This window comes from Rhinatrema bivittatum, chromosome 13 (assembly GCF_901001135.1).
Source record: "Rhinatrema bivittatum chromosome 13, aRhiBiv1.1, whole genome shotgun sequence".
Classification (NCBI taxonomy): domain Eukaryota; kingdom Metazoa; phylum Chordata; class Amphibia; order Gymnophiona; family Rhinatrematidae; genus Rhinatrema; species Rhinatrema bivittatum.
In genome coordinates, this window is record NC_042627.1 from 7,269,761 (window position 1) to 7,296,510 (window position 26,750).

The 26,750-nt window shown below is 45.2% G+C and overlaps 1 protein-coding gene across 1 annotated transcript; it reads right to left on the reverse strand.

Moving 5' to 3' along the window:
- TBX10 (T-box transcription factor 10) lies at positions 1–16,758 on the reverse strand. Its single transcript, XM_029575619.1, has 8 exons — positions 16,752–16,758; positions 15,487–15,814; positions 15,076–15,177; positions 9,198–9,369; positions 8,544–8,699; positions 7,312–7,379; positions 3,394–3,488; positions 1–356 (listed from the first exon to the last, which is right to left on the reverse strand). Exons 1-8 carry the CDS (start codon positions 16,756–16,758, stop codon positions 1–3), a joined length of 1,284 nt encoding a protein of 427 aa, XP_029431479.1.
- Between the last annotated feature and the right edge of the window lie 9,992 nt (positions 16,759–26,750).

Genomic DNA, 26,750 nt, shown 5'->3' on the forward strand with positions numbered 1-26,750 from the left:
CTACTGTTGGGCATAACTGAGCACTGCCGAGGAGCCAGCTGCGTAGATGTTGACTGTGTGAAATCCTGGTGCCCGCACAGACGGCAGTGGAGAGTACGGCGTCACACGACCCTTCCCTCCCAGATAGATGCTGTGGTAAGACAGGTGCTTGTAAGGAGAGCCCAGCATGTCAGGCGTGGTCGGCAGGCTCTCTGCATTCGGGGCAGAATGAGTGGTGCTGTGGCGTGCAGCAGACAGATCACCAATACTGCAGGAAGTCAGGGCACCAGGGCCAGGTGGGAGGTGGTGCAGTCGTGATATGTCGCCATGCACTGAGGGCAATAAATTGCGACTGAAGCGTCTGCATTGGACCAAGTCTAAGGATAACAGGAGAAGAGGGAGCACAGAAATATGAAATCTTTCATGTCTAATGGTTCAGGGCTATAGAACATTTTCTCTCTAGGACAGGATGCTCAGAGCACTGACACACATTTTATCCTGCTTTCATTTAAAACAGGGCTGTCGTTAAACTGGTATGAATGGTACAACTGCACCCGGTCCCAGGGCTGGAGAGGCCACATGGCTATTGCACTGCAGAGGCCTAATGAACAGGCTTCTGTGCAGGCCAGGAGAGAGCCTGTTCAGACAATTTGGGCCTCTTCCTCCTCATCTGATCCTAGGAGTTCATCCTCTCGCCATTACCCTCCTCCATCCCCCCCCCTCCTGTTCTCTCCCCTCCCCATCCAATCTTGTGTCCTCTCCACCCTTGATCCCTGCCAACGGTGCTTCTTACCTGCGTCAGCTTCTTTAGCTGTGAGAGTCCAGTTTCTTGAAATGATCCATGCGGCAACCTGCAGATCTTATGGGATCTACTGGTAGCGCATGCTTCATACTGCACAACTGGATCTGCACAGCATAGGAAGCTGACATGAGTATGAAGTACTGCTCTCCTCCTGCTGGCTGGGGGAAGTAGGGAGATGGAGGACCCAGGTTATGGGAGGGGGGGGGGGCATAGTGAGAGAGAGAACCCAGGATTGTGGGAGGGGGAAAGAGGAGCTGATACTATAAGGGTAAGAAGACAGAGAATATTTAGTATTGGGAGATGAGAGACAGAAAGGGAGGGAAGACTGGGATTTGAGCTTTTGGAGAGGGAGAGTATACAGCATCTAAGCTGGTGGGAGTAGGGGAGGTAGCAGAAGCACAAAGAAAGGAAAGGAGAGCAGGAGAGAGATGGAAAGGGAACAAGATGGATAGGGAGAGAGGAGACCAGTAAACTGGAAGAAGAAGGGAGCAGCAGAGGGAGAGAAGAGGAGGCAGGAAGGGGACGCACTAGACAGAAGGAAAGAGGAAGGAGGACAGAAGAGAGGGAAAGTAGAAAAGGGAGGCTAAGGCAGGAGATAGATGGGAGGGAGACAATAGAAGGGGGGGGGGAAAGGGAGAAGAGTGGAGGAGAGTGGAGATGGAAGCAGAAGAAGAGTGACTAGAGAGAATATAGCAGAAGAAATGGGGGAACAACAGAGAGGAGGGGTAGCCTAGTAGTTAGAGCAGCAGGCAAGCCAGGGTTCAAATCCCCCTGCGACCTTGGGCAAGTCACTTCAGCCTGCATTGCTTCAGGTAGAAACAGAGTGTAAGCCCTCTGGGGCAGGGAAATACCCACAGTACCTGCATGAAATCTGCTTTGAAGTAGGAATATAAATCAAATAAAGAGAGGGAAGGATAAGCTAGGGCTCCTTCCTTTTTTGTAGAGCCCATGGTGGCTGGGGGTGGGTTGCAAGCTCGCTGAACTCATGAACATCTTTTGCCTGGCAGGGAGAGCCCAAACTCTTCGGCCATACTGTGCCGGTACAGGCACAGTAATAAGGTCCTGAGTAATAAGGGGGCAGGAGCGATGCCCACCAGTTCCCACCCAGGTTCTGGTCCCTGGAGAACAGCGCCAGAGAGACAGAACTTTGGCGGCTTCCTCTGGTGCAGGCAGCACCATTATGGTGCACCTATTTAAACAGGGGGGGAGGGGGGGAGAGGCACAAGTAGGCCCCTCCTGGGCCTGATTAGGTTTATGGCCCGGGGAGGCGCAGGCAGGCCCAAGCCCCGGGTTCACGTTTCGCTGTGTGGAAGGGGATTTCCAGGAGAGCAGGTGGCTTTTTTTTTTTTTTTTTTTAAATGACAAAAATATAAAAATACCCCCATTTTTTTGGATATTTTCATAGGCAGTCATTTTCGGATTGTTCCATTCAGAATGAAAAGAAAATGGCCGCCATTTGTTGCACTCTTTCCCCTAATATTCCGTACGCTGGAGCTTAAAAATGAAGACTCGGGATGAGGGAGGGCCTGAAACACTTGCACAAGCCTGAGAGGTGGGCAAACGTGAAACCAGAGGTAAAAGGAATTCATTTTGTCTTTTTAAGCCAAAAGCTTGGAAGCAACTTTTTACTCAGGTAAACTAAAAGGTATCACCCGTGCCCCGCGTGAACTCGGGTCATGCCATCCTGCTGACCAGCCTAGTGCTGGGTCCATCAGAGTCACAGAGCCTTTTCTGGGGTGGTCCTATCTGCAACCAGTTGCCTACAGAATTCCGTCTTTTGCAAGACCTGGATGTTCATGGCTCTTTTTTTCTTTTTATTTATTGAGATTTATTCTTGTTTATTGTTTGAATGTGGGTATGTGTATATTAGGATTGGGGATTATTGATTTTAAATGATTATGTCAGAATTGATTTTGCACTGTTTATGTTATTTGTAACTCACTTAGAATGTTTTTTTTTTAAACGAGCATGCAACAAACATTTTAAATAATAAAAAAATGTGTTTAGTATTTTCCTTTTATACCACCAGCAGGGTCCCACTATTATGTAATATTTTAGGAATATGCGCACAGCTAGGAAAACAGAGAAAGCTAGGGAACCGCAGGTTCAACTGCCTGCCTCTGCTGGGAGACAGAGAAATACTGAAGGGTGAGCACTGTCCTGATATAGGATACCTTTTCAGTTTTTCTCTGTCTCCCTCTGCTGGACAGGAGGCTCAACCCACTGTCTGGACTGATCCGGGTACGTACAGGGAAATATAAATTATTGCTTCCTAATTACAGTTAGGTAAATCGAGGTGCAGGGAGAGGAAGTGACTTGCCCAGTGTCACACAGAGGGTCAGAAGCAGAAGGAATCTGAGTTTGTATACTTGATTTTTTAACCAGCCAGTTCACACCTTCTCCCTTGTCAATTACTCTTCAACTGTTGTAATTCAGATTGCCAGAAAGACATAACCCTGAGGTTATGAGCTTGCAGTTCCCAGACTCCAAAGCAGGAGCTCTGTGGCTGAGCTAGAGAGGAAGGTCCCTCCCCTTTATAACAACTTCACCACCCCACAGACCACCAAAGTATTTATTACACAGTGAGAAGATGTAGACGCTCAGCGTTTTACCTTTCTCCTGCTCGGTCGGTTTGACCTGTGATGTGACCACTCCGGCAGCACAACTGCGCATGAGGGACCCAAGCAACGGCCGATGGGTGCCAGGCCTGGGAGAGACCAAGAAAAGTGAACATCTTTAGTGCAGGATTCTAACCAGCCGAGCAATCAGAAGGACACCCCAGAGAGCCAGAGCTCCTCCCCTCTTCAGATTGTCCTTCAGAGCTCCTCTGAAGTAACGTCTTTGGTAAATCAGGAAGCAAGCTGAATTGTGGGAGTACAGCTGTGTGCTCTGTCTTACCAGAAGTCAGCAAAGAAAGAGAGGCAATGCAACCCTTGTTTAATCTTTTACTTCTGCTGTCTCTGAGTCCTTTGAAGCCCATTCCCTCCACTGCCTCTCCGGGGAGCTGTCATCTATTGACCCTCTGATAAATCTCCCTCCTCCTTTCTCACGGACTGTGATTCCTGAATTTCCTTCTTCATTGACCCATCTTCCCCTTGGTGACGTTAACCTCCATGCTGATGACCCCTCTAACTCTTATGCCTCAAAACTCCTTTCTTTAACCTCTTCATTTGATCTCCGACTCTGCTCTACCACCTCTACTCATCAGCATGGCCACTGCCTTGACCTAGGCTTTGCTTCCAACTGCTGTCCTTCCCAGGCTTTGCCACCTCAGTTCTTCCAGGCTTAGACCATCACCTGATAACGTTCACATTAAACCACCCTCCCCCACAGACTTGTCCACCTTTAGGAATCTCCCAGCCGTTGACCCTTGCATCGTTCCCACTGCTGTTTCATCTCTCTTTTCCTCCATAACTTTGTCTGAATCTGTTGATGAAGCAGTTGCTTCTTGCACTATTCTCGGTTCAGCCTTAGACACTCTTGCTCCTCCTCTTACCTGTCCTGTAAGGCGCATGGTCTTGCTTTATGAAATACCAAGTCTCTTGTCCTGTATGTTTGTCTTATTAGTTTGTAAGCTCTATTGTGCAGGGGCTGTCTTTCTATATGTTTGTACAGCGCTGCGTATGTCTTGTAGCGCCATAGAAAAGTTAAGAGGTAGTAGTAATAGTAGTAGTAGTAATAGTAGGGTGCATGCGGAGAACTATCACATGGAATGAATACAAGAAATGGTTACAGCGGCCCCTCATGGGTGCTGGATGACTTTCAGGGCTACGCACAGAAGACAGAACGGACTCTACAGCAACACTGGACCATCTATGCCACGATCTGAATATCAGATCGGCACCTATTAGCTGCTGAAATATTTGGTGGTGCATTACACACCCGATGAAGACCATATTTAGACTAAAATTAAAGGAGATGTTTTTTCAAGCAAGAACTATACACAGATCTGCTTTCATATCTGTACGTGGGGTGTTTATTCTAAAGGAAAATTCAATCACTAGCGTTATTTTCACTAGCGGATAGGTTTTTATATTTCCCCCAAGGTTAGCAAAGCGTTAGGCTGCTTTGACAGTGAAGACTTTCTCACTGTTTGTGAGAATAAAGTGACCCAGTTAGTTGGTGCTGGTCATAATGGGGGTCAGCAGACTGGCTCAGCACAAGTGAGTATGCGGGTTATTTGGGATAAGTTAGGAAGATATGTTAATGGCGACGTCTTCAGACAAATGTGTTTGTTGAGGTAATGACTAAATTTGTTAGGGGAAGTTACTTCTATCCTGCTTTGAAGAGGAGGAAGTTACCAACTGATAATTTTACAAGTTACAGACCATAGGCGATCTAATTTCTCTTCTTTGGGGAAGGTTTGGGAAACGCTAATACTGGTACAGATAGATGTATTTTTAGGTGAAAATAAGATTCTTAGTAGCCATCAGTGTGGCTTTAGAACAGGGCACAGGACAGGAACATTATTGGGGGGTTTTGAATGATGTATTCTTGCCCAAAATGGATGCAGGAGGGGCAGTGATATTATTAGATTTGTCGTCTACTTTCGATATGGGCTCTCATTCCATCCTAACTGATCGTTGGACTAGGTTGGGTATTGGGAGTTTCACGCTTTCCTGTCAGCCCGTAAGGTACAGGTGAGAGCTGGTGGTAGAGAGTCAGACCGGGGAGGGCCTTATGACAGAGGAGTCCCTCAGGGATCAGTATCATCCCCTGCTTTATTCAATATCTACCTCCAGCTGTTATGTCTTAGGATGGCAATGCTGGGCTTATATCTAAGAGTATATGCTGATGACATACGATTCTGTTTTCCAGTGCATGACTGTCGCAAAGAGCTCTGCGGCTTTAAATAAAACCAGTTCTTGGCTACAGGATAATGTTATTTTTAAACCCATCCTGGGAAAGTCAGCGGCCCCCTCCAGCTGACCGTCGAGGGCTGACTCGCTGCTTTGGATATCCAGAATTCTCAGTCCGTATCAGAGCTATGGGGGGGCTCAGACTGACGCACAAGCAAATGTAGTGCCACAAATGAGGGCTGCGTTAAAATCGGGTTTTTATTAGCTCAGAGCGTTACGTTGCTTGAAATTATTATTTCTCAGGAAGATTTTTTTTCAGCGCTTCAGGCTTTTGTATTAACACTAGATTACTGTAATTCTCCACATATGTCGGTTTGCCCAGCTGCCAATTGGGTGCATTATAATTGCTGCAAAATGCAATAGCCCACTTAGTGCTAGGCCCTCCAACACGTGGGCACGCAACCCCTATGTTAAAAATATTACACTGGTTGCCAAGTAAATATAGAATCCAATTTAAAATATTGTGCTTGATTTTTAACATTTTAGGCAGGATGCCAAGTTGTCTGATGGACTTGCTTTCACCTTATTTATCCTGGTCATGTCTCCACTCAATTAGGGTTGCCCATTTACAAGCCCCTCGCTCAAGGGCCCTTTTTCCATTGTAGGGCTGGTTATTTGGAAAGCCCTTCCTGCTGATTTATGAATGGCCACTGATTTATGTTCAATTCCGCAAGAAGCTGAAGCCAACTCTGTTTCTTGAGGCCTTTGGCTAATGGCTGACTGATTGTACGTGTTATTTTGAGTCCTGTTTCCGTGCTTATAGTGGGATTTTGTGTTTTCATTGTGTGTGTTTTATACAGAATCTGCTTAGCAACATATTTTTGTATGCACAGAAAATAAATAAATAAACCATGACTAGCCAGGGCTGGCCCTGTGGCTGAGTGGCAGTACTGCTCTCTCTCTCTGCCATGCAAGAGTCCCAGATCCTCGTCCTGCAGGAAAGGCGGCGTGCACAGCCCTGAGAGAAAAGGGAGAGCTATCGTGCACCAGTGCCACCTGGTGGCAAGGACGTACGGTGCACGTGACTGTCGCCTCGATGCCCGGTGACATGGAAGGTGGGTTAAAATGGAAGAGTCCTGGCAGGTTGCCAGTGAATGCTCCTGGTGTTATAGATGAGGGGTGTAGACTGAAAAAAAAAATGTTGTATTTTATATTTCAGTTCATTTTCTATTTATTAAATTTGTTTCATTTCTGTCATTTTAGTGCATGCTAAAACAGAAACATGACATCTTGGGTTTTTTGTTTTTTTTTTGTCGTTTTGGACACAAAATGACACAAATTATGATATTTTCTCTATTTTAAAATAACAGCACATCCTGTTGCAGACCTAATAGAGACTGGTTCAGATCGAACTGGAAACCCAAAGGAACAGGAGGAAACCGATGACAGAAGTTGGCCTCGAATGCTGGTTTTTCAGGGTTGTGGCCATAGGCAGATGTTAAAGTGGGCACTGTGTGCCCCGGACATGTGCAGTTCTGTGGCGGCTAATTCTAGGTTTATGACTAAGCAGGGTCCTTTTAAAAGACATAGCCGCGACAGTTATGTTCAATTGTAAACCGATATGATTTGATATCTTTGTTCAAGAATGTCGGTATAGAAAAATTCGAAATAAATAAATAAATGAAAACTAAAACCAGCATCGTAAAGGACTCCTGGTCCCTGCATGCTTACCAGTCCTCAGGGTCACAATCCCGGAAACCCTTGGCAAATGGGTTACTGGCGATTTTCAGCTGCGTGATCTGAAATGAGAAGAGGAGAGTGAGTCTTGAGGAAAGCTGGAGCTTTTCAACCCCTGGCGGTCCCCTCCCCAGGCAGGACCGGCAGAGCACTTAACCCCTGCAGGTCTGGAAGGCGGTTTAAGTCTCCCCAGTTTGGTCAGGGTCTCGTTTCATGTTCCCAGTGAGCTGAGTGACAGGGCGTTAGCCTCCTCCCCCCCCCCCCCCCCCCCCCCTCGTCATATTATATAATCCCAGTCCAAAATCACGAAGAGACTGAACTCACACAGCTCATGACTCAGGCCATACCCTTGGATCTCAACCAAAAGGCTGATTCCCCCAGCTAAAAGCACCGGAAGAGCCAGCCTGGAGAAAATCCCGTGATCTGTGCCTGAATCCTTTAACTGAGAATAAATTCATCTTTATCCCCCACTCTTACCACAGCTTGTAATTCTATTGCAGTTTGAGCTGCATTTGACGTGCTCGTCTACGATTAAAATACTGCAGCACAGCGCAGATCCCTTTCCTCCCCGACACGTGGGCCTAGTGCAGGCAGGGACAGTATTTCAGCACCTCTTACACAGGATAAGAGAAGTGCAGACTACAACCCCACTGAATTAAAATATCAGTGCCTCTAACTTGCCCTAATATGAGGCCGACACCGATAGGGAAGCTCGTCAGCCTCCTAACCCAAGTCATTCGCCTCCATAGACGTCAATGTGCGCCTTCTTGTAAAAGCAGGAGCCAGAGGGGAGAGTAAGAAACGCAAACCCTTCCCCCACTACAGGTGAGTCCATCTTTAAATTGCTAATGCAGAGCGCACAGCCCGTTTGGCTGTTATTCCCTGTTTGCCCAGGGTGCAGCACAAGGAAATTAAGCAGCTTCTATTAATTTGGGGTAGCATACAAAGGAACTAACGGGAGTTACTCTTTGTCACAAAAGTTAACAAGGAGCAGAAGACGTCCACTTTTAGGTATCATCATCTTTCATGCTGGCACTCCCAGTGAGATCACGAGAAGGAAGCCGGGCCGGGAAAGAGAGTGTGAGCTTTGAAAGGATAGAAGCCTCCAGGTCAAGTGCAATAACAATCAGAAGGATCATCATGGCTAAAGAAAACACACACAGAGGTTCTTCTATCAGTGGGGACAGGATCATGACGTCTGCACGTGAAACTGCCTCCCCCCTTACCCGGTGGTTCTGGTAGGCAGTGACAGCTGTAAACTGGGTCTCCTGGAAGACGAAGGTTTTGAAGTTCTGCTCGGCATACCTCTCACTGTCCTTGCGAGGGTCCACAAAGACCACATGGAACCGGGGTTGGTACCGATGCATCGAGTTCAGGATGATCTGCTCAGAACAATGCGAAAACATTATGCACACAAACCTTCCCCATCTCTTCCATACTCCTATTTCCCCCGTCTTCTCTTCCACCCACTGCTTACCTGCAGGTTTTCTTAGTACAGTTTAAGGATTCCCCAGTATCTCTGCTGATGACAGGTGTGAGAGCTGTTTCTCACCTACACCAGCCGTGAAACTCTTCCCCACTCTCACCACCACTACCAGCCTGAGCAACTCAAGGGGCTTGAACTAGGTAAAGCACCAATAATTATTCTCCATGATATAAAATAGACGGGATTAGGGGAGACTCCCGATTCACTGAGAACCCTTCCTATTTTGCATAAAAATGCACAAGTTTGACACATTATACCTAGTAAGTGCGCCCTCCTGGGGCCAAAGGTGAAAGTCCCAGGTCCCCCATTCTCACGCTACTAACAGCGCCTGGCTAACCCACATCAAACTCTCCCCCGCAGACTGGTAGGCGCACGACTCTGTTTCACCACTTACATGCCCGTTGTCGTCCAGCAGGTTGTTGGTGAGCTTCAGTTTGTCAAAGGACACGATCTGTCGCATCCACTGGGCGCCCCTGGCGGGTGAATCTGGGTGAAAGTGCACCCTCCCTGGTGTGGCGGGGTCCGCCTTGCCTGCCACCAGCCAGGAGGAGCTGTGGAAGGCGTACCTGGGAAACGCACACACAGGTTGAACAGCTAGCAAAGGCAGATTCAGCGTCTGCTCACGTGCAGCCCGAGGTGCAGGGCCAGTTCCAGGACAACCGGCACCCGGGATGCCCATTTCCAACGGCACTTCCCTCCCCCACCTCATGCACACATGCACTCCCCCCCCCCTTCCCAGAGCGGATCCCTGCAGGCTCGGCTGCAGCTGTTCCCGGGGGCCATAAGGCGGAGGTGGAAACAGGGTCGGCAAGGAAAACTCTGGACCTAGAACATTACGCATGTCCAGAAAGATTTTGGACAGTCTGGAAACGGATAAACTTCCACTAGAAGACAATAAGATGATTTGATGGAATGGGGCAATGGGGAAGGTAGTTGGGTCTCTTCTCAGTACAGAGTCACTAAAATGCAAGCTATTCACTTCTGGTGTTGCAAGACCACAGATGGATCAGGTTTTTATTTATTTTATTTATTTATTTTTAACTTTTCTATACCGACGTTCCTGTATGGAATACATATCACATCGGTTTACAATGTAACTGCAACATTCGCTCGGGAGCAATACAAAGAACCAGAGGAGTCAAATTAACAGAGGCGAGGGGGACTACTATCTATACATTTAACCATCTATTCATATAACAGCAGATATAAACTAGAACCAACATTGTAGACTACTGATTAGGCAAGGAGAGAACCGAACTGCTAGCTTGCGAGAGAGATACGGTGGGAGGGGAGGGGATAGATTGAGGCAGGGGGATTGTCAAAACTTAGAGTACAGATCAAAACTTTAAATACATGTCTGAGAAGAAGACAGAGGGTCACCTGTCTTCTTCTTCACCTGCTCACCTTAGCCTGTCGCTGGGGCCCCAGTGGGCCACACTTTCCTGCTGCTCCCCCTTTTTTAGGCGGTCATAATGAATATTCATGAGATAAATTAGCATAGGGTGCATGCAAATCTCTCTCATGCATATTCATTAGGAATATCCTGAAAACATGACCCATTTGTGGCCCTGGAGGCTCATCACTGAATAATACCACCGCTATAACGTCTGGCCTGTAAGAAGGCAGAGAGGCCTCACTTCTCCAGATCAAACTGAGCTTTTAACTGCAGAAAGGAACAAATACAGTTTTCCCATCACATGACTGGGCCCTGCCTAGAACCATGGATAGGCAGGGTAGAAATCCTTTCATAAGAATGTTTAAAAATGCTATAACCATGACAAACTGGGCCAGATCCAAAACCTTCCCACTTGTCGAAAGAAGTCCAAGTTGCATCCTAGGAAGTTTTGAAAATTTCTAACGTATCTACTATTGGGATTTGGGGAAAAATGGATAGCTTTACAATTAAGTGAATATTTAGAGTACGATAAGGTTTTAGATATCAACTAGGATTTTGAAAAAATGGTGTCAGTACTTGATTTGTTTGTATGGAGAAATGGATAAGAAAAACAGTGCTACTGGTACAGCTGGATATACCAACAGCAAATGATTCTGTGAATCATGAACTACTATTAGAACAATTGCAGGGGATAAGGATCTCTGCTGCGGTATTGAGATGGTTTACATCCTTCTTGACTAACAGAACTCAAAGACTGGAGATATGGTTTTCCCTCCAGGAGTGCCACAAGGGTTATCCCTGCCCTCATTTCTCTTCAACATTTACCCGAGCACGACTGGAAAGCTTTTTCAGAATCTAGGTGTTTGGTATTTCATATGCATTTTGTTTATCATATGGTTGAGATGAAGTATTCCCTGAGAAGAAATTTAAAGAAGGTTTGGAAGAGATACGAATGCGGTTATATAATCGGAGGTTAGCACTGAATGTTAAACAACTTTGGTTTTTAAAGTAAGTAGAAATGGTAGTGAGGATGCATGATAAACACTGTACTGGGGGAGTAACTATTCCAATTGTGGAAGAGGCTTGTAACTTAGGAGTGGTTTTAGATTCAAGATTAATGATGAAGTCTCAAATACGGAAGGTAGCTAAAGCAGTATTTTCTAGGCTAACTTTTATTGGACAGTTGAAGCCTCCATTACCTACACCAGATTTTAGGACAGTGATCCAGTCTTTAGTAATTAGTAAAACTGACTATTACAATGTTATGTGGGGTTACTACAGAAACCAATAAGGGTTCTGCAATTAGTTAAGAATGGGGCAGCAAGAGGGATAATGGGACCCCAGTCCCATGACCATATAACCCCAGTCTTGGTTGTCGGTGAATGATAGAATACATTTTAAAATGTTGACATTGTTAAAGCACTGCAGGTTGAAGACTATTCATTATCAAAGTAAATTCAACTTTATAATAATGTCTGCATTTTACGCTTGATGGAGCAAAATTTCTTAAGGGAACCAAATTTTAAGGATTACAATTATTAGGAAACGCAAAATAGAGCTTTTTCTACAAGAGGACCACAGAAGTGGAATAGAATTAAAAATGATTTCAGAAAACTGGAAGATTTTAAATTTTTTAGGAAACCTTTAAAAACTTGTATTTTTAAACAAGTGCACTTTGTATAATTTTTATGGCTGGTCATCTTTTAAAATTTGTTTTTATATGTGGAAGATTATGAATGTTTAATTCTGTAAGCCTCACAGATCGCCAAGTTTGGATGTTGTGGATTATAAGTGTAACAAATCAATCAATCAATCAATAGATCACAGTGACCCAGGGGGCACATGGCACACACCCCAGAATTCTGAAACAGCTAAAACTGAAATTGTAGCCTTATTACTAGTAATCTGTATGTAACGTCTCATTCAATTCAGCTCTGGTGTCTGAGGCCTCCAGGGGCGATCCAGAAAACTACAGACCAGCGAGGGAAATTACTGATCATCTGGACAGACTCAGAATACTGGAGCAGAGCCAATATGGATTTAGCAAAGGGAAGTCTTGCCCGTTAGATTTTTTTTTTAAGGGGTTCTACATGAAGATAAGGATGGGTCGGTTGACATAAGAGTATCTGGATTTTCAGAAGGCACTTGACAGTCTTATCAGGAAATGAAAAGTCATGGGGTAGGAGACAATGTCCTATTGTGGATTGGCTAAAGGTCTGAATGGTGCTTTCTCTTCATGGAAGAAGGTAAATAGTGGAGTTCCCCAGGGATCTATACTAGGGCGGTGACCCCCCCCAATTCTGCCCCTTACTAGTCAAGTCGCCCTTAACTAAAATGGCCACAGCGGTCTCCCACAGAGCTGGTGTGCCAGTGAGTTAGTTTGTGAGGCTAATGTGAGTAAGATGTGCCACTCCCCAGTGGGAAGGCTTTGAACAGAAGCCCTGTGCCCATGTGATGCAGGGGAGTCTCAGCCTCAGCCACCCAAGGGCTAGGAGGAGTCGGGAGAGTAAGGGTCCAGCAGTTGGAGGCAGGATATCTCCACCTCCTCAGAGTGGTGCCAGTGGGTCTCACCCCCTTCACAGGAAAGGTTCCAAGGCTGAGGAGAAACAGAAATATTTTCTTCCAGGGGAAAGAGATGTGTGAAGATCAGTAGAGATCTTGGGAGGAGAGGTGGAGGAGGATACTTCATCCATGCCCTGAGAAGATTTTTGGTGAAGTGTGACCCTAGAAGGATTTTGTCTTGTAGGAAGGAGAGAGATCCTGTGGAGCTTCTGTCTGACAGGGATTCAGGAAGAGGCCCAACAAAGTGCCAGAGGTTGGTGAGAGAATGAGAGGAGCACTACCTTTCTGACCTGCTACCGGAGACTTGGAGGAGGAAAGGTCCCTTCCCCAGGGAGCAGACCTGCCTGAGAGAAAGGCTTGATACTGTGAAAGGCGCCGAGTATTTCTGTACCTTTTGCGGATCTGTTTGTATTGTGGAGCATTGTTCACTAGTGTACCCGCATTTTTGGACTTTGTGTTTTCCAGCTTCAGTACCAGTAAAAGTACTTTTATTTTTTGAAAACAGTCTTGGAGTCTGAGTGGTGTTTTTGATGTTGACCGGACTGATGAGTGGAGTTGCCTCTGTAAGAGGAAACCCTAAGGACCTTGAAAAAGAGACTCTATTCCCGGTTTGTGGTCATGGGGCCTGCTCTGGGCTGTGAGCCTCCCAGTGAATCCCTGTGCCCAAGAGCTAGTCAGGATGGGGGCTTCAAAATATTTAGAAATGATCTGTAATAGGGAGTGAGGTGACCAAATTTGCAGAGGATTCAAAATTAATCAAAGTTGTGAGTTCACGAGCCAATTGCAAGATTAGGGGCTTGGACATCTAAATGGTAGGTGAAATTTAATGCATAGTGATGCATATAGGGAAGGATAATCCAAACTGTAAGTGCACGACGCTGGTGCCTTATTAGGCATCACCACCCAGGAAAAGGATCTTGGAATCAATGTGAACAATACTTTGAAATCCTTGGCCCAGTGTGTGGAAAATATGTTTCATTTTCAGTTCCTTTTCTAATAATACCTGCAGGATATCATAATGCCTCTTTATTGACCCATGGTACAACCATACTTTGAGCACTGTATACAGTTCTGGTCAACCCCCTCCCAAAAAAAAATATAGTAGAAGTAGAAAAGGTTCAGAGAAGGGCGACCATAATGATAAAGGGGATGGAACAGCTTCCTTATGTCTAAGGGCTTTTCATCCTGGAGGAGAGATGATAGAGGTCTATAAAATGTTGAGTGGAATGGAATGGGTAAATGGGGAATGGTTATTCACCCTTTCAGTTAGTACTACCGAAGGAACTATGGGACACTCCATGAAGTTAATATGTACCACATTTAAAATAAATCAGAGAAAGTGTTTTTTTTCACTCAGGAAATACTTAAACTGTGGAATTTTTTGCCAGAGGATGTGGTGAAGGCAGTTAACATAGCTGGGTTTAAAAAAAAGGTTTGGATAAGTTCCTGGAGGAAGTGTCACTAAATCACTAATAGCTATGTAGACTTGATGAAGTTACTACTTATCCCAGTTATGAGCAAGGAGGATCTTTATCTGTTCCTTGTGATCCTGCCAGGTACTTGTGACCTGGATTGGCTGCTGTCAGAGACAGGACGCTGGGCTTGTTGGATCTCTGCTCTGACCCAGTATGGTATTTCTTACATTATTATTTCCCCTCTCCTAAAGGTATAACCTCACCGGTCGAGTTTTCAGGATATCCGTAATGAATATGCATGAGAGAGATTTGCATACTCTGGGTCTCCATTGCATACAAACCTCTCACGTGCATATTCATTGTGGTAATCCTGAAAACCCAACTGGATAGATGTACCTCCAGGAACAGGTTGTGCACCTCCAAAAAGTTATTTTGGCCCTTGGAAAGTAGTTGGCGTACCTAGATCTACCCACTCTGGCACGTCTACTCTGTTGCACCAAATTTTCCTATCTGCCGGCAGGCACACTTTCCCTTCTAACCCTTCCCCAATGACGAGGTCAGGGCCCAGCTCCGATAACTGTGCCACCTGCTGCTCACTTTTCCTTTCATCAGAGTGCACCCGACTGATGACCACTCGCCGTGTCCTGTTACTTCCCCAACTTCCACTTCCAGACTAGCGATAGCTTACTCACCAGTCTTCTGTGTGGGACCTTATCAAAAGCTTGACCAAAATCCAGACAGGTCACGTCTACAGTACTCACCACCCTGCTCCCCCATTCCTCCCAATCTATTACTCTGACCACATCACCAAAAAAATGAAACATATCAAGACTGAACCCAGGCCCCCGGTGACTGCTTTCAAGCTTTACCAGACTTAAGCAAGACTCCTGCCCCATTACCTGTATCTCTTGTCATCCAGAGGCACAAAGTCCATCAGCAGAGCGTAATCCGCCATGGGGTCCATGCCAAAAATCTTCACCTGGAATGTGGGAAACATCCTCCTGTACAGACAGAATCCATGGGGTCATTAGCGGGAGGCGTCAATCGATCTGTGTGGATTTAGAGCGCAGTTTCCAAATCTGACCGCCGAGGCCTCTGAACAGGCCTCGTTTCCGCAGAGCCCCACTGAATATTCATGACATTTTTACACGTATTCAGTTTGCACATTTTGGTTACCCTGAAATCGAGACCTTACGAATCAAACTTGAGAACCACCAGCTTAGAGTAAGAGGGATAGAGAGAGGAGAGGGTGGAATACAGATGGGAGACAGGGATGTTACTGATCAGGGGTGCAGAAGGGCTCTCGTTACCTTCCTGCTTTTGTGACAATCATTTCTGTCCCCAGGTGATTAAACTCCTCCCAGAGGGTCTTCATCTCGAGCTGCACACCGACACCAGACACCCGCACGTTCTTCTGCACGTCCCGTGGTGCGCAGGGTCCCCCACCGCCTCCTCTGGAGCACGGCAATCCTCCCTCCTCACCGTCTGACATGAGGACGGGGGCCCCGTACTGTCCACAGCCCTGAGGCTGCACGAGGGCGCAGGGGGCGTCCACACTGCTCCCCCAGTCAGGGCTGGAGGTTATCGGGTAGCCCTCTGCAGACGAAGTCAGGATGCTCAAACTGGTCGCTGTGAACACTGAGAGAGAAGACCATCTTAAGTTACAGGGAGAAACAACAAAAAAAATCGCACCTAATTCTCCGAGACCCTCCCTGTTGCAGGAGCACAACCTAGATCTGCATCACAGTACCCCAGACACCGATCCACATCACTCTTAACCCTACCCTGCAGTTTTTCCAGGTTCTGACAAGGTCTCCATAACATAACACAGGTCTTTATAATGATATAATGGCAGAAAGCTAGAATGATGTAGCGACTTTCTTATAGCGCTATAAAGGCAGATTGCTATGCATCACTGCTCCTTTCACACAGACATTAGTTATAACAATAATTCCTGGTCACATTAAATTGTAACAGATCTGCTCTATCGCATAGTCCTAGGTTCCCTGTCTATCTGCCACCGATGAGGCTCTCTTTACCGTTCCTCAGAAAAATCTCTCTTTAAAAATTGCGAAGCCAACCCAGAGGCTGTGGGGCAGTCCAGTCCAGTCCTCTTCATTCTAACTTCTGACGGGGCAAAGGTTTATGAGCTGTGTGCGCAGGTGCCCCCTTACCACCACCAAATTTTCAGGGGGTCCCAAAGGGATCCTGACAGCAGCACTTTAATTCAGAATAAAATGGGTGAATATTGACTTGATAATTTAAAAACAAATAGAAATAACAAGATGTATTATTAATTTAATGCTGACCCAAGCTAGAGGACTGTTAAAGAAATCTTGGATTATTATAACAAAATAAACTGGATTTCCGGTTAAAAGAAAAAAAAAAAAGCTCTTAAGCCGATGAGGTAAATAAGGAATGGAAAGACATAACAATAGTTATAACGATAATTAAATAATAACATGGATTATTTTAGATTCTTTGGGCTATGAAAAGGTAAACCAAGCACCAAAATTATACGCTGATAGGATAATCTTTATCTATTCATTTAAGAGAAAGGTAAGATGTGGGTTACCTGACATAGCGCTCTGGGGCTCCTTAAGACGGCGCAATTCTCTCTCAGACGGTCCCCGTGTCTGTCCTTAGTGCTTGTACTGTCCCCAGTCCAGCAGGAGTAACTCAGAACTTGGCTTCATCCCTCCAGATCAGTGGCAGAGTGGTTTCCCCTGGAGGGAAGGGGAAAGGAGGGGGGAGGAGGGCAGGTGAAAGAGAGCGATGGAGACAAACATACATGTAAATGAGAAAGAAATATTAAAACACCATCAAGGTACTGCGTGCATGGCAGGCGAAGCCACACTGGTCCCAGAGAGAACGGGACGCGACAGGCAGTGATGGCTTTCATTGAAATGACGCGAGACGTTCCCAGAGACGAGGGACGCAAAACAAAGTTTCTTCATCCTGGGTTCTTGCATTGGACCAGTAAAAGGTACCTCGGCTTGCGAGAATCGAACGCTATTAATAACACTGAAATAGTAGAGTTAATGCCAAAGACTACAAAAACAACAGGGCAACAAAGCAGAGACAGACTATCAGCTGCCATCACAGTTTGCTCTCTTACTAATAAATTACACAGTGCAACGAAGTGAAAAAGGGAATGGGGTGACGGAGGATAGCGATGTCCAAGAAAGAACTGCCCGCTACCTCTACTCCAGTTTCCAACAGAAAACCAAATGTCTTAGTTTTGATTTGCTAACTCGGAGGATAATTTGGACTTAACACAAAATGTTTTAAATGTAACACCATTTCGGTGAGCTTTAAAAGTAGACATAGACACAGCAGGCACATGGGACCCTCCCTCCCACCAGCAGAAAAGGGGGTAAAGGCACTGCAGACGCTGCACCCAGTGGCACATGAGATGTGAATCCAGCACTGCACACAGCCACCTCTGGGGTGCACGACAGTGCACGCTGACTTGCCACTGTACGGAAGGAGAAATGTTTGGCAAACCGAAGCAAGGGAATTAAAACAAAGGTGCCCGAGGTTCAGCAGAGATTAGAACCCGGGTGTCTCGACTCCCAGCCCCGTGCCGTGATTCCTGCAGTGCACCTGATAGGGTCAAGGCAGGATCCCACGTCCGCCCGAGGATGAGGGAGACTGGAAGGAGGACCTTGGCTGTAAGCACTTCATGTGCTTTCTCTTCCATGTCCTGAGGGTGAAATTGATTAAACAAAATTAAGCCGTCATCACTGTCCCGGGGGGAGAAAACCTGCCTGCAGCGGGAAACGCTCCTCAGGAACAGCTTCTCTCGGTAGCAAGTAAAGATCACTGCCTCTCGTAAGCACGTCCCCAATATCCTCACCCCCCCAAAACTTTTAACGCACATTTAAAAAAAACAAACTGCTATCTTCCAAGCATAAACAAACAGAGAAAAATCATTTCCATGCCCCCCCGGAGGACAGAAAGTGGTTTAGTGTAACCCTCTCATCTTTGGAAGGAGCAGGACTTCTCCCCGGAACTGGACACACTCTGTCCCTTCCTTAAGCATCTTTAAAGGAGACTCGTAACCTACGGCACAGTTTCTGACAGTCTTGTAGTTGACTGGGATGCATATATCTCAGACAGGACAATCAGTGTAAAGTTTCACGTTCTGATTTTATTACATTTTATGAAAAAGCGTGGATGTTTCTAATTTGCCCATCTACAACACCGACATCACTGATGGGGGAACTAATGGTGCAGACACACAAGCCAAAAAAGCATGAGTGATGGGAGCCAGAGCGGCCCACGGAGCCTTTCCCAGTGGGCTCCAGAAGAGTGGGCCTGGAATGGTCCCGGTGGAGCTCATCCTGTCAGCCACCAAAGACCACCCCCGGAGCAGCCCGAAGGACCTTATCCTGGCAGGGCTCCTGCAGCAAAAGCTGAGGAGAGAAGCTACAGAGTGAGGAGGAGGAGGAGAGAAAAAGGAAGAGACGGTGGAAGAGGATATTTATCTACTTTTGTTAAATATCTATATTGTCTCCCCCCACCCCATCCAAACACCCACAGCGGTGTAGAGCAATAATACAATTGGATCAATCAATGAAACAGTCTAGTCATTCATAAACAGAAACATGACAACACAAATAGCAAAGCTTCCGAGACACAAAACCAAGCTGCATGCCCTAGAAGATGAAACGCCATAAACAGCCAATGAGCCACAGACTTAACTGCCCTCATATGCATCAAGTTGGGAAAAGAAACGTCTTAGCCCTTTCACAAAACCCAAGAAAATTCAGCTCCTGCCAAACCGCCCTAGGCAGAGACTGTTCTAAGGATCGGAGTGCGCCTTCGCTCTGTAATGAGACAGTCTCATGTATTTCAGCTAGGGTATTCTCAGTAATCAGCCCTGAGAGGAATGGAGCTAGAAGAGAGTGTTTTATGAGTCCATGGGATGGCTGGGAAGTGTGGGGTCCTCGCGCCTCTTCCCGTCCTAAGTTACCAGGTAAGTTTCTACACTTGCTTTTTGTACTGTTGACCACAGGTGGGTTTGTGATCAGAGCAGGCACTTCACTTGACACCTAAAAGGAATCTTTTCAGGGGTCAAAGACATCCTACTGCTCTCACAAGATTCATCAGTTAGAAATCACACACACAAAACCCACCATGAAAATCTGAAACCAAAGTTGTACCTGAGATCAACTTTCATGAGTAGCCACAAAAGAGAAAAAAAAAATCAATCTTTTCTATCATTGGTGAACAGTGGGGAGCACTGGATCGGCATTCAGGTCACGCTCCCTACGAGTACCGCACCAAGCAGGGTTAGGCCTGGCTAGTACGTGGTCAGGAGATCTCTAGGGAATACCAGGCAACCAGTCAGGGAAACAAATGATCCAAGGTAAATCCCAGTCACTCAGCCAAGCATCTAAGAAAGAACAATGTGTTAAGGAAAAAAATAAAAACAAAACAAGTTCTTTTCAAGCGCATCTTAAATCTGTAAGTCTGATTTTTTTTTTTTGCATTATTTTAATTCTTGTGCAGAGTTCTGAGAGCCATTACTTGGTCTTTCTGGGCTGTGATATCTTTTATAGGCAACAATAAAAGAGAGTTATCAAAAGTTGAGGATGCGTGTGAATCTTCAAGGTCAACTGGATCCATTCTCCAGATATCTGAAGACACCACCATGCAGGCCACAGCATAAGAACATGCCATACTGGGTCAGACCAAGGGTCCATCAAGCCCAGCATCCTGTTTCCAACAGAGGCCAATCCAGGCCATAAGAACCTGGCAAGTACCCAAAAACTAAGTCTATTCCATGTAACCATTGCTAATGGCAGTGGCTATTCTCTAAGTGAACTTAATAGCAGGTAATAGACTTCTCCTCCAAGAACTTATCCAATCCTTTTTTAAACACAGCTGCACTAACCACATTCTCTGGCAACAAATTCCAGAGTTTAATTGTGCGTTGAGTAAAAAAGAACTTTCTCCGATTAGTTTTAAATGTGCCACATGCTAACTTCATGGAGTGCCCCCTAGTCTTTCTATTATCCGAAAGACTAAATAACCTATTCACATCTACCCGTTCTAGACCTCTCATGATTTAAACATCTCTATCATATCCCCCCTCAGCCGTCTCTTCTCCAAGCTGAAAAGTCCTAACCTCTTTAGTCTTTCCTCATAGGGGAGCTGTTCCATTCCCCTTATCATTTTGGTCGCCCTTCTCTGTACCTTCTCCATCGCAATTATATCTTTTTTGAGATGCGGCGACCAGAATTGTACACAGTATTCAAGGTGCGGTCTCACCATGGAGCGATACAGAGGCATTATGACATTTTCCATTTTATTCACCATTCCCTTTCTAATAATTCCCAACATTGTTTGCTTTTTTGACTGCTGCAGCACACTGAGCCGACGATTTCAATGTGTTATCCACTATGACGCCTAGATCTCTTTCTTGGGTTGTAGCACCCAATATGGAACCCAACATTGTGTAATTATAGCATGGGTTATTTTCCCCTATATGCATCACCTTGCACTTATCCACATTAAATTTCATCTGCCATTTGGATGCCCAATTTTCCAGTCTCACAAGGTCTTCCTGCAATTTATCACAATCTGCTTGTGATTTAACTACTCTGAACAATTTTGTATCATCTGCAAATTTGATTACCTCACTAGTCATATTTCTTTCCAGATCATTTCTAAATATATTGAAAAGTAAGGGTCCCAAAACAGATCCCTGAGGCACTCCACTGCCCACTCCCTTCCACTGAGAAAAGGACATGGCTCATATGTATCAGTATCGTTTTGGTAACTCTTGTTGGTCCAATAAAAGATATCACAACTTACCGGTACAAAGAATGCAATCTTATTCTAAGTTTTCCTTTTTTTTTCCCTAATATAAATTTTATAGATTTATTTCCTATGGCTATACCTTTTTTTTTTTTTTAACATTTCTTTATTAAGTTTTTTATAGTTTCTGTAACAGCAACAACAACATGCCATACTTCTAACAATCACAAGAAAAAGCATAGAACTCCCCCACCCTGATCCCTTACCCCCCTCCCGCATCCATCAGAGTCCATCTTTCTATACCTTTTTAAAAACTTCCTTCTGCATCTGCTCTTCATCCTTTACATGTACCAGTGCGACAAATATATAAAGCCCTGATGAGTTGTCCATGCTGTATTCATGCTTTACAGATATCAATGTGACATTTGCTGGAGGCTCTGATGAAGATCTGCTCTTCAGTTGTCCGTGCTGTATTCATGCTTTACAGATATCAATGTGACATTTGCAGGAGGCTCTGATGAAGAGCTGCTCTTCAGTTGTCCATGCTGTATTCATGCTTTACAGGTTTCATAATGACGGGTGCAGCTAAGCAAGAGAATTCTAAACTTCAAAACATTAATATCACTTGAGGAAAGTCAAAGAAACAATCTGAGTAAAACCCCTTACTGATTTTAACTGTCAACCAAATTATCTAAAGAAAAAAAATGGAAAATAAATTCTTAGTATTAATGTTTTAGAAGGGAATGACAGATAAAAGGAAACTGAAGACAGGAGATACAAGGAGAGAGGCAAAAAAGTTCCAGGGTTAAAGAGCGAAGGAAAAGAAAGTGTGAAAGCAGAGAAGAAACTTTGCTGACAGAATGGGATAATTTGAGGCTGTAAACACTTTCATCCTTGTTGATATTCAGCCCTCAGGCCCTGTGACCTCCTGCTAACTTGTTCTGTCTGTACCTTGCCTGCCTGCCTCATCCATCTTCCCGGCTGCCAGCAGGCAGGACCCTCCAAGCTGCTCTCATCTCACACCTCCTCATATCGCACACTCAATAGCCGAGGCAGAGTTTATTAAACCCGATGACAGAGGGAGATTAATCCTCATGCACAGGTGAGATGCTCAGCATCGCTCAGGCCGTGGGGGTGTTTATTAATAAGAGTCCACCTCCTTTGTATCTGTGCAGGAAAAGACCAATGAGTTATCATTCATCATCCATCTATCGGGCCTGTCCATCCGGCTAATCTAATAACCTACATCTCCTATAGCCATTCACTTCTGCATTATCTACCCAAAATAGAATCTGTCCATCTGTGGATCGTGCCACCAGTCTAGGCCAGCATCAGCCAACTCAACACACCTCATGTGCTCTTTGACCAACTCCCTCACGATTTGTGATACAGAGAAAGAAAGAATGTGACACAGAAAAAGTGCAAGGCCCATCCCGTCTGCCCCGTTTCATTCCTGCGGATTCCAGCTCTTCTCTGGCTTTTCCTTTATGCCTTCAATTAAGAATCCTCTGCACTTCACCCAGGCTCTCTTGAATTCCATTACTGGTTTTGTTTCCATCGTCTGCAGCGGGAGGCCATTCCAGGCAACCTCCATCCTACCCATCAAGAAATATTCTGCTGTGGCTCCTGAATCTGCCCCCTTGTAGCAGCCTCATGACCTTTTGCACTCATTCCTATAGAAAAGGCTGGCTTCTTGTGCATGGTTTACATCTTTGAGCTATTTACATGTTTCTCCCAAATCCTGTGACTCTCCTCTCACATATACATATTTAGGTCCTTAAATCTCAACGGTTTGGGCTTTTGGTGCAAACCCCACACCGTTTGGTAGCCATTCTTTGGAATATCTATAACTTTCCTAAATCCTTCTTCTGGAACTGGACAATACTCCAAACAAGGTCTCAGCAACGATCTCTACCAAGGCCTCATCGCCTTTCCCTATGCACACCAGCATCCCTCTGCTTCTGGCCACCACCTTAGCAACTGGGAATCTACACAAAGGATCCTTATGTGTGGAGATGTGAATGTAAAATGCCAGAGAGCACTTAAAGTTTAACACAATGTAAAAACACTGAGCCTCATATTCTAAGTTCTCCCAACCAGCCCGTTCTTTATGCTCTTCACAGTGTGGCCTTCTTGAAGTTCCCTCACCGAAATCTGCACGTCTTCACATCACATGCGACTGTTCATTTTCCGTGGCAGGCCCAAAGTTTTGGAGCTCACTTTCCCTTGAAATGCGACAGCGCCATTCTTTCAAAACCTTTAGAACTCTCCTTAAAACCTTTTTGTTCAGACTTGGTTATTTTTAATTTTTAATTTCATTTTATCTTGTCAATATTGTTTTATGATTTTATACTTTTAGTTTTATTGATTTTATGTTTGTTTTATTTATGCATGTATCTTTTCTAAATCGCCCAGATCTTCACTGCATTAGGGGATTCATAAATTTAATAAAACAGAAAGGTAAATGTATATGCTGGTTTCCATTACAAGTTACAAGACATTAATGGCAAGATTACAAAAATGCAAGTATGGAATTGTGAAATTAATTGATTGAATAAATCTGCTTCAGTGCTGCTGCTCAAATCGCATTAGCATCAATCCTGAAAAATGTGGTTCTGGTTGAGCCTCCTGACTTTACCGTGAGGCACAGACACCTCCTTTCTACGTGAAAAAAAGGTAGCATAGGTGCAGGAAACACCCAGAAGTAGAACTGAAAACCAAGTCTGGACTCAGCCTACCCACCAAATTGTTTGTTCACAAACCATCAGTTGGTGAGTAGAGCCTGCTTTCAGTGGTTTGTGAAACTAGCAAAATAGGCAGGGCCAATAAGTTATTACACTGCTCTGCTCAGGTATGTCCTACGCCTGCAGGAGAAGTCCATAAACTGTTATTAATCAATAGGGAATAGCCACTGCTTGTTGCAGGCATTAATAAGCTTGGGATCTATTTAATGTTTGGGTACTTGCCAAGTACTTGTGACTTGGATTGGCCACTGTTGGAGATGGGATACTGGGCTTGATGGACCCTTGGTCTGACCCAGTATGGAAAAGCTATATTCTTATGATGGCTCCCTTCAACTCAGCTATACACCCAAGGGTGAGGATGCTGTAGGCTTGATGGCATCCATGCAAGTACCTATGGCCCACACTAGCCTTGACAGAAACTCTGGCGCTCGGCAGTACAGATGGTGCTCGAAACCTTACAAGGCCTCTGATGCCCCTACAAGTCCATGCCTTTGGTGCTGTATGGCAGCTCAGGGCACCCGAGAATATCAGCGCCCTCAGCACCCGATGGCCTTACACTGAAGGCACACCTCAATGCCCCCCCTGTGTCCCTACCAGACATCACAAAGGGGAATGTCCGTGCCTCCAATGCTAGACAGTCTAGAGGGCACTGGACCATAGCACACTAAGGATGCCTCGGTGGTCAATGGTACTGCAGCCATCCCAGGCCGTCTCTTCTCCAAGCTGAAACATCTTAACCTCTTCAGCCTTTCCTCATAGAGGAGCTGTTCCAGCCCCTTTATCATTTTGGTTGCCCTTCTCTGTACTTTCTCCATCGCAATTATATCTTTTTTGAGATGCAGCGACCAGAATTGTACACAGTATTCAAGGTGCGGTCTCACCATGGAGCGATACAGAGGCATTATGACATTTTCTGTTTTATTCACCATTCCCTTTCTAGTAATTCCTAACATTCTGTTTGTTTTTTTGACTGCCGCAGCACACTGAGCCGACGATTTCAATGTGTTATCCACTATGACGCCTAGATCTCTTTCTTGGGTTGTAGCACCTAATATGGAACCCAGCATTGTGTAATTATAGCATGGGTTATTTTTTCCCTATATGCATCACCTTGCACTTATCCACATTAAATTTCATCTGCCATTTAGATGCCCAATTTTCCAGTCTCACAAGGTCTTCCTGCAATTTATCACAATCTGCTTGTGATTTAACTGCTCTGAATAATTTTGTATCATCTGCAAATTTGATTAGCTCACTCGTCGTATTTCTTTCCAGATCATTTATAAATATATTGAAAAGTAAGCGTCCCAATACAGATCCCTGAGGCACTCCACTGCCCACTCCTTCCACTGAGAAAATTGTCCATTTAATCCTACTCTCTGTTTCCTGTCTTTTAGCCAGTTTGCTATCCAGTTTGTTCCAGCCCCTCTGTCATTGTGATATAATTTGTACCGCGGAATAGCACTGTCCCATTGGTTATCCTCCTTCCACCATGTCTCTGAGATGCCAATTAAGTCTATGTCATCATTCACTGCTATACATTCTAATTCTCCCATCTTACTTCTTAGACTTCTGGCATTAGCATACAAACATTTCAAAGTGTGTTTTTTGTTTGTATTTTCATTCGGCTTTTTAATTGATAGGGATAAGTTAGAATTTTTTTTAGCTCAGGTGAGTTTTTAGTTACAGGCACTTGGACTACTTTTCTTATTATTGGAACCTCACTGTCGTGATGCCCTAATTCTAATGCATCATTAGTATCCTTTGAAGATATCTCCCCCCAAACCAAGCGCTGCTGAGCGACTGTTGGCTTTCTCTCCTTTGTTCTAGTTTAAAAGCTGCGCTATCTCCTTTTTAAAGGTTAGCGCCAGCAGTCCTGGTTCCACCCTGGTTATGATGGAGCCCATCCCTTTGGAAGAGACTCCCCCTTCCCCAAAAGGTTCCCCAGTTCCTTACAAAACTGAATCCCTCTTCCTCGCAACATCGTCTCATCCACGCATTGAGACTCGAGCTCTGCCTGCCTCTGGGGACCTGCACGTGGGAACAGGGAGCATTTCAGAGAATGCTACCCTGGAGGTTCTGGATTTCAGCTTTCCTACCTAAGAGCCTAGATTTGGCTTCTAGAACCTCTCTCCCACATTTTTCCTATGTCGTTGGTGCCCACATGTACCACGACAACCAGCTCCTCCCCAGCACTGTCTATAATCCTATCTAGGTGACGCGTGAGGTCCGCCACCTTTGCACCAGGTAGGCATGTTACCAGGCGATCCTCACACCAGCCACCCAGCTGTCTACATTCCTAATAATCGAATCACCAACTATGACGGCCGACCTAACCCTTCCCTCCAGGGCAGTAGCCCTTGTAGACAAACATTCTAGCTTCTGTTTATTAGCTGCCTTACTGACTATTAAAAGCACAAACACACTAAATAATATACCCCCAATAGTAATTCCCAAGCAAAACTTACTGATTCCTTTCAGCCACCAGCAAGGTGATCCTGTCCTCTCAGTGCTCCCATTGGAGGAAATGGAACAAAGAGCACCAGAATGTTTAAACATTCACAAAATCCCTTTTTGTGTGTCCTGGCACTGATAATACCCTCCCTGCTGTGTACTGCAAGTCAGTCCTCCCCCTCACCCATGAACCGCAACCCTGCCAATGCCAGAAATGCAACCTCATCTGTGCCAGACAGCAGTGCCGGGCCCTCCCCCTTTCAGAGGGTAGTGCTAGTGTTTTCTCCCTCATCCCCCAGCAGTGTCACAGTGTACTGCCAGCACCCACCTTTTGGGTTTGGGATGGTTACCACACAACCCATGTGACCTGAAAATATATTTAACGCATGCTAAAGAGAATCATAAAGTTTCCTTTTCAAAAATCTATTCTAACCGCCACAAATTTGGGTTGTGATTGGTGGCATTTGATGTATTGTGGAATTGTATTAATACTTTCTACCACTGGGATTTCATGTAAAATTGTAATTTATAAGTTTGTTTTTGTAAACCACTTTGATTTACTTGTGAAAGTCGCTCTAACAAGGAAATAAACTAACCTAACCATGACC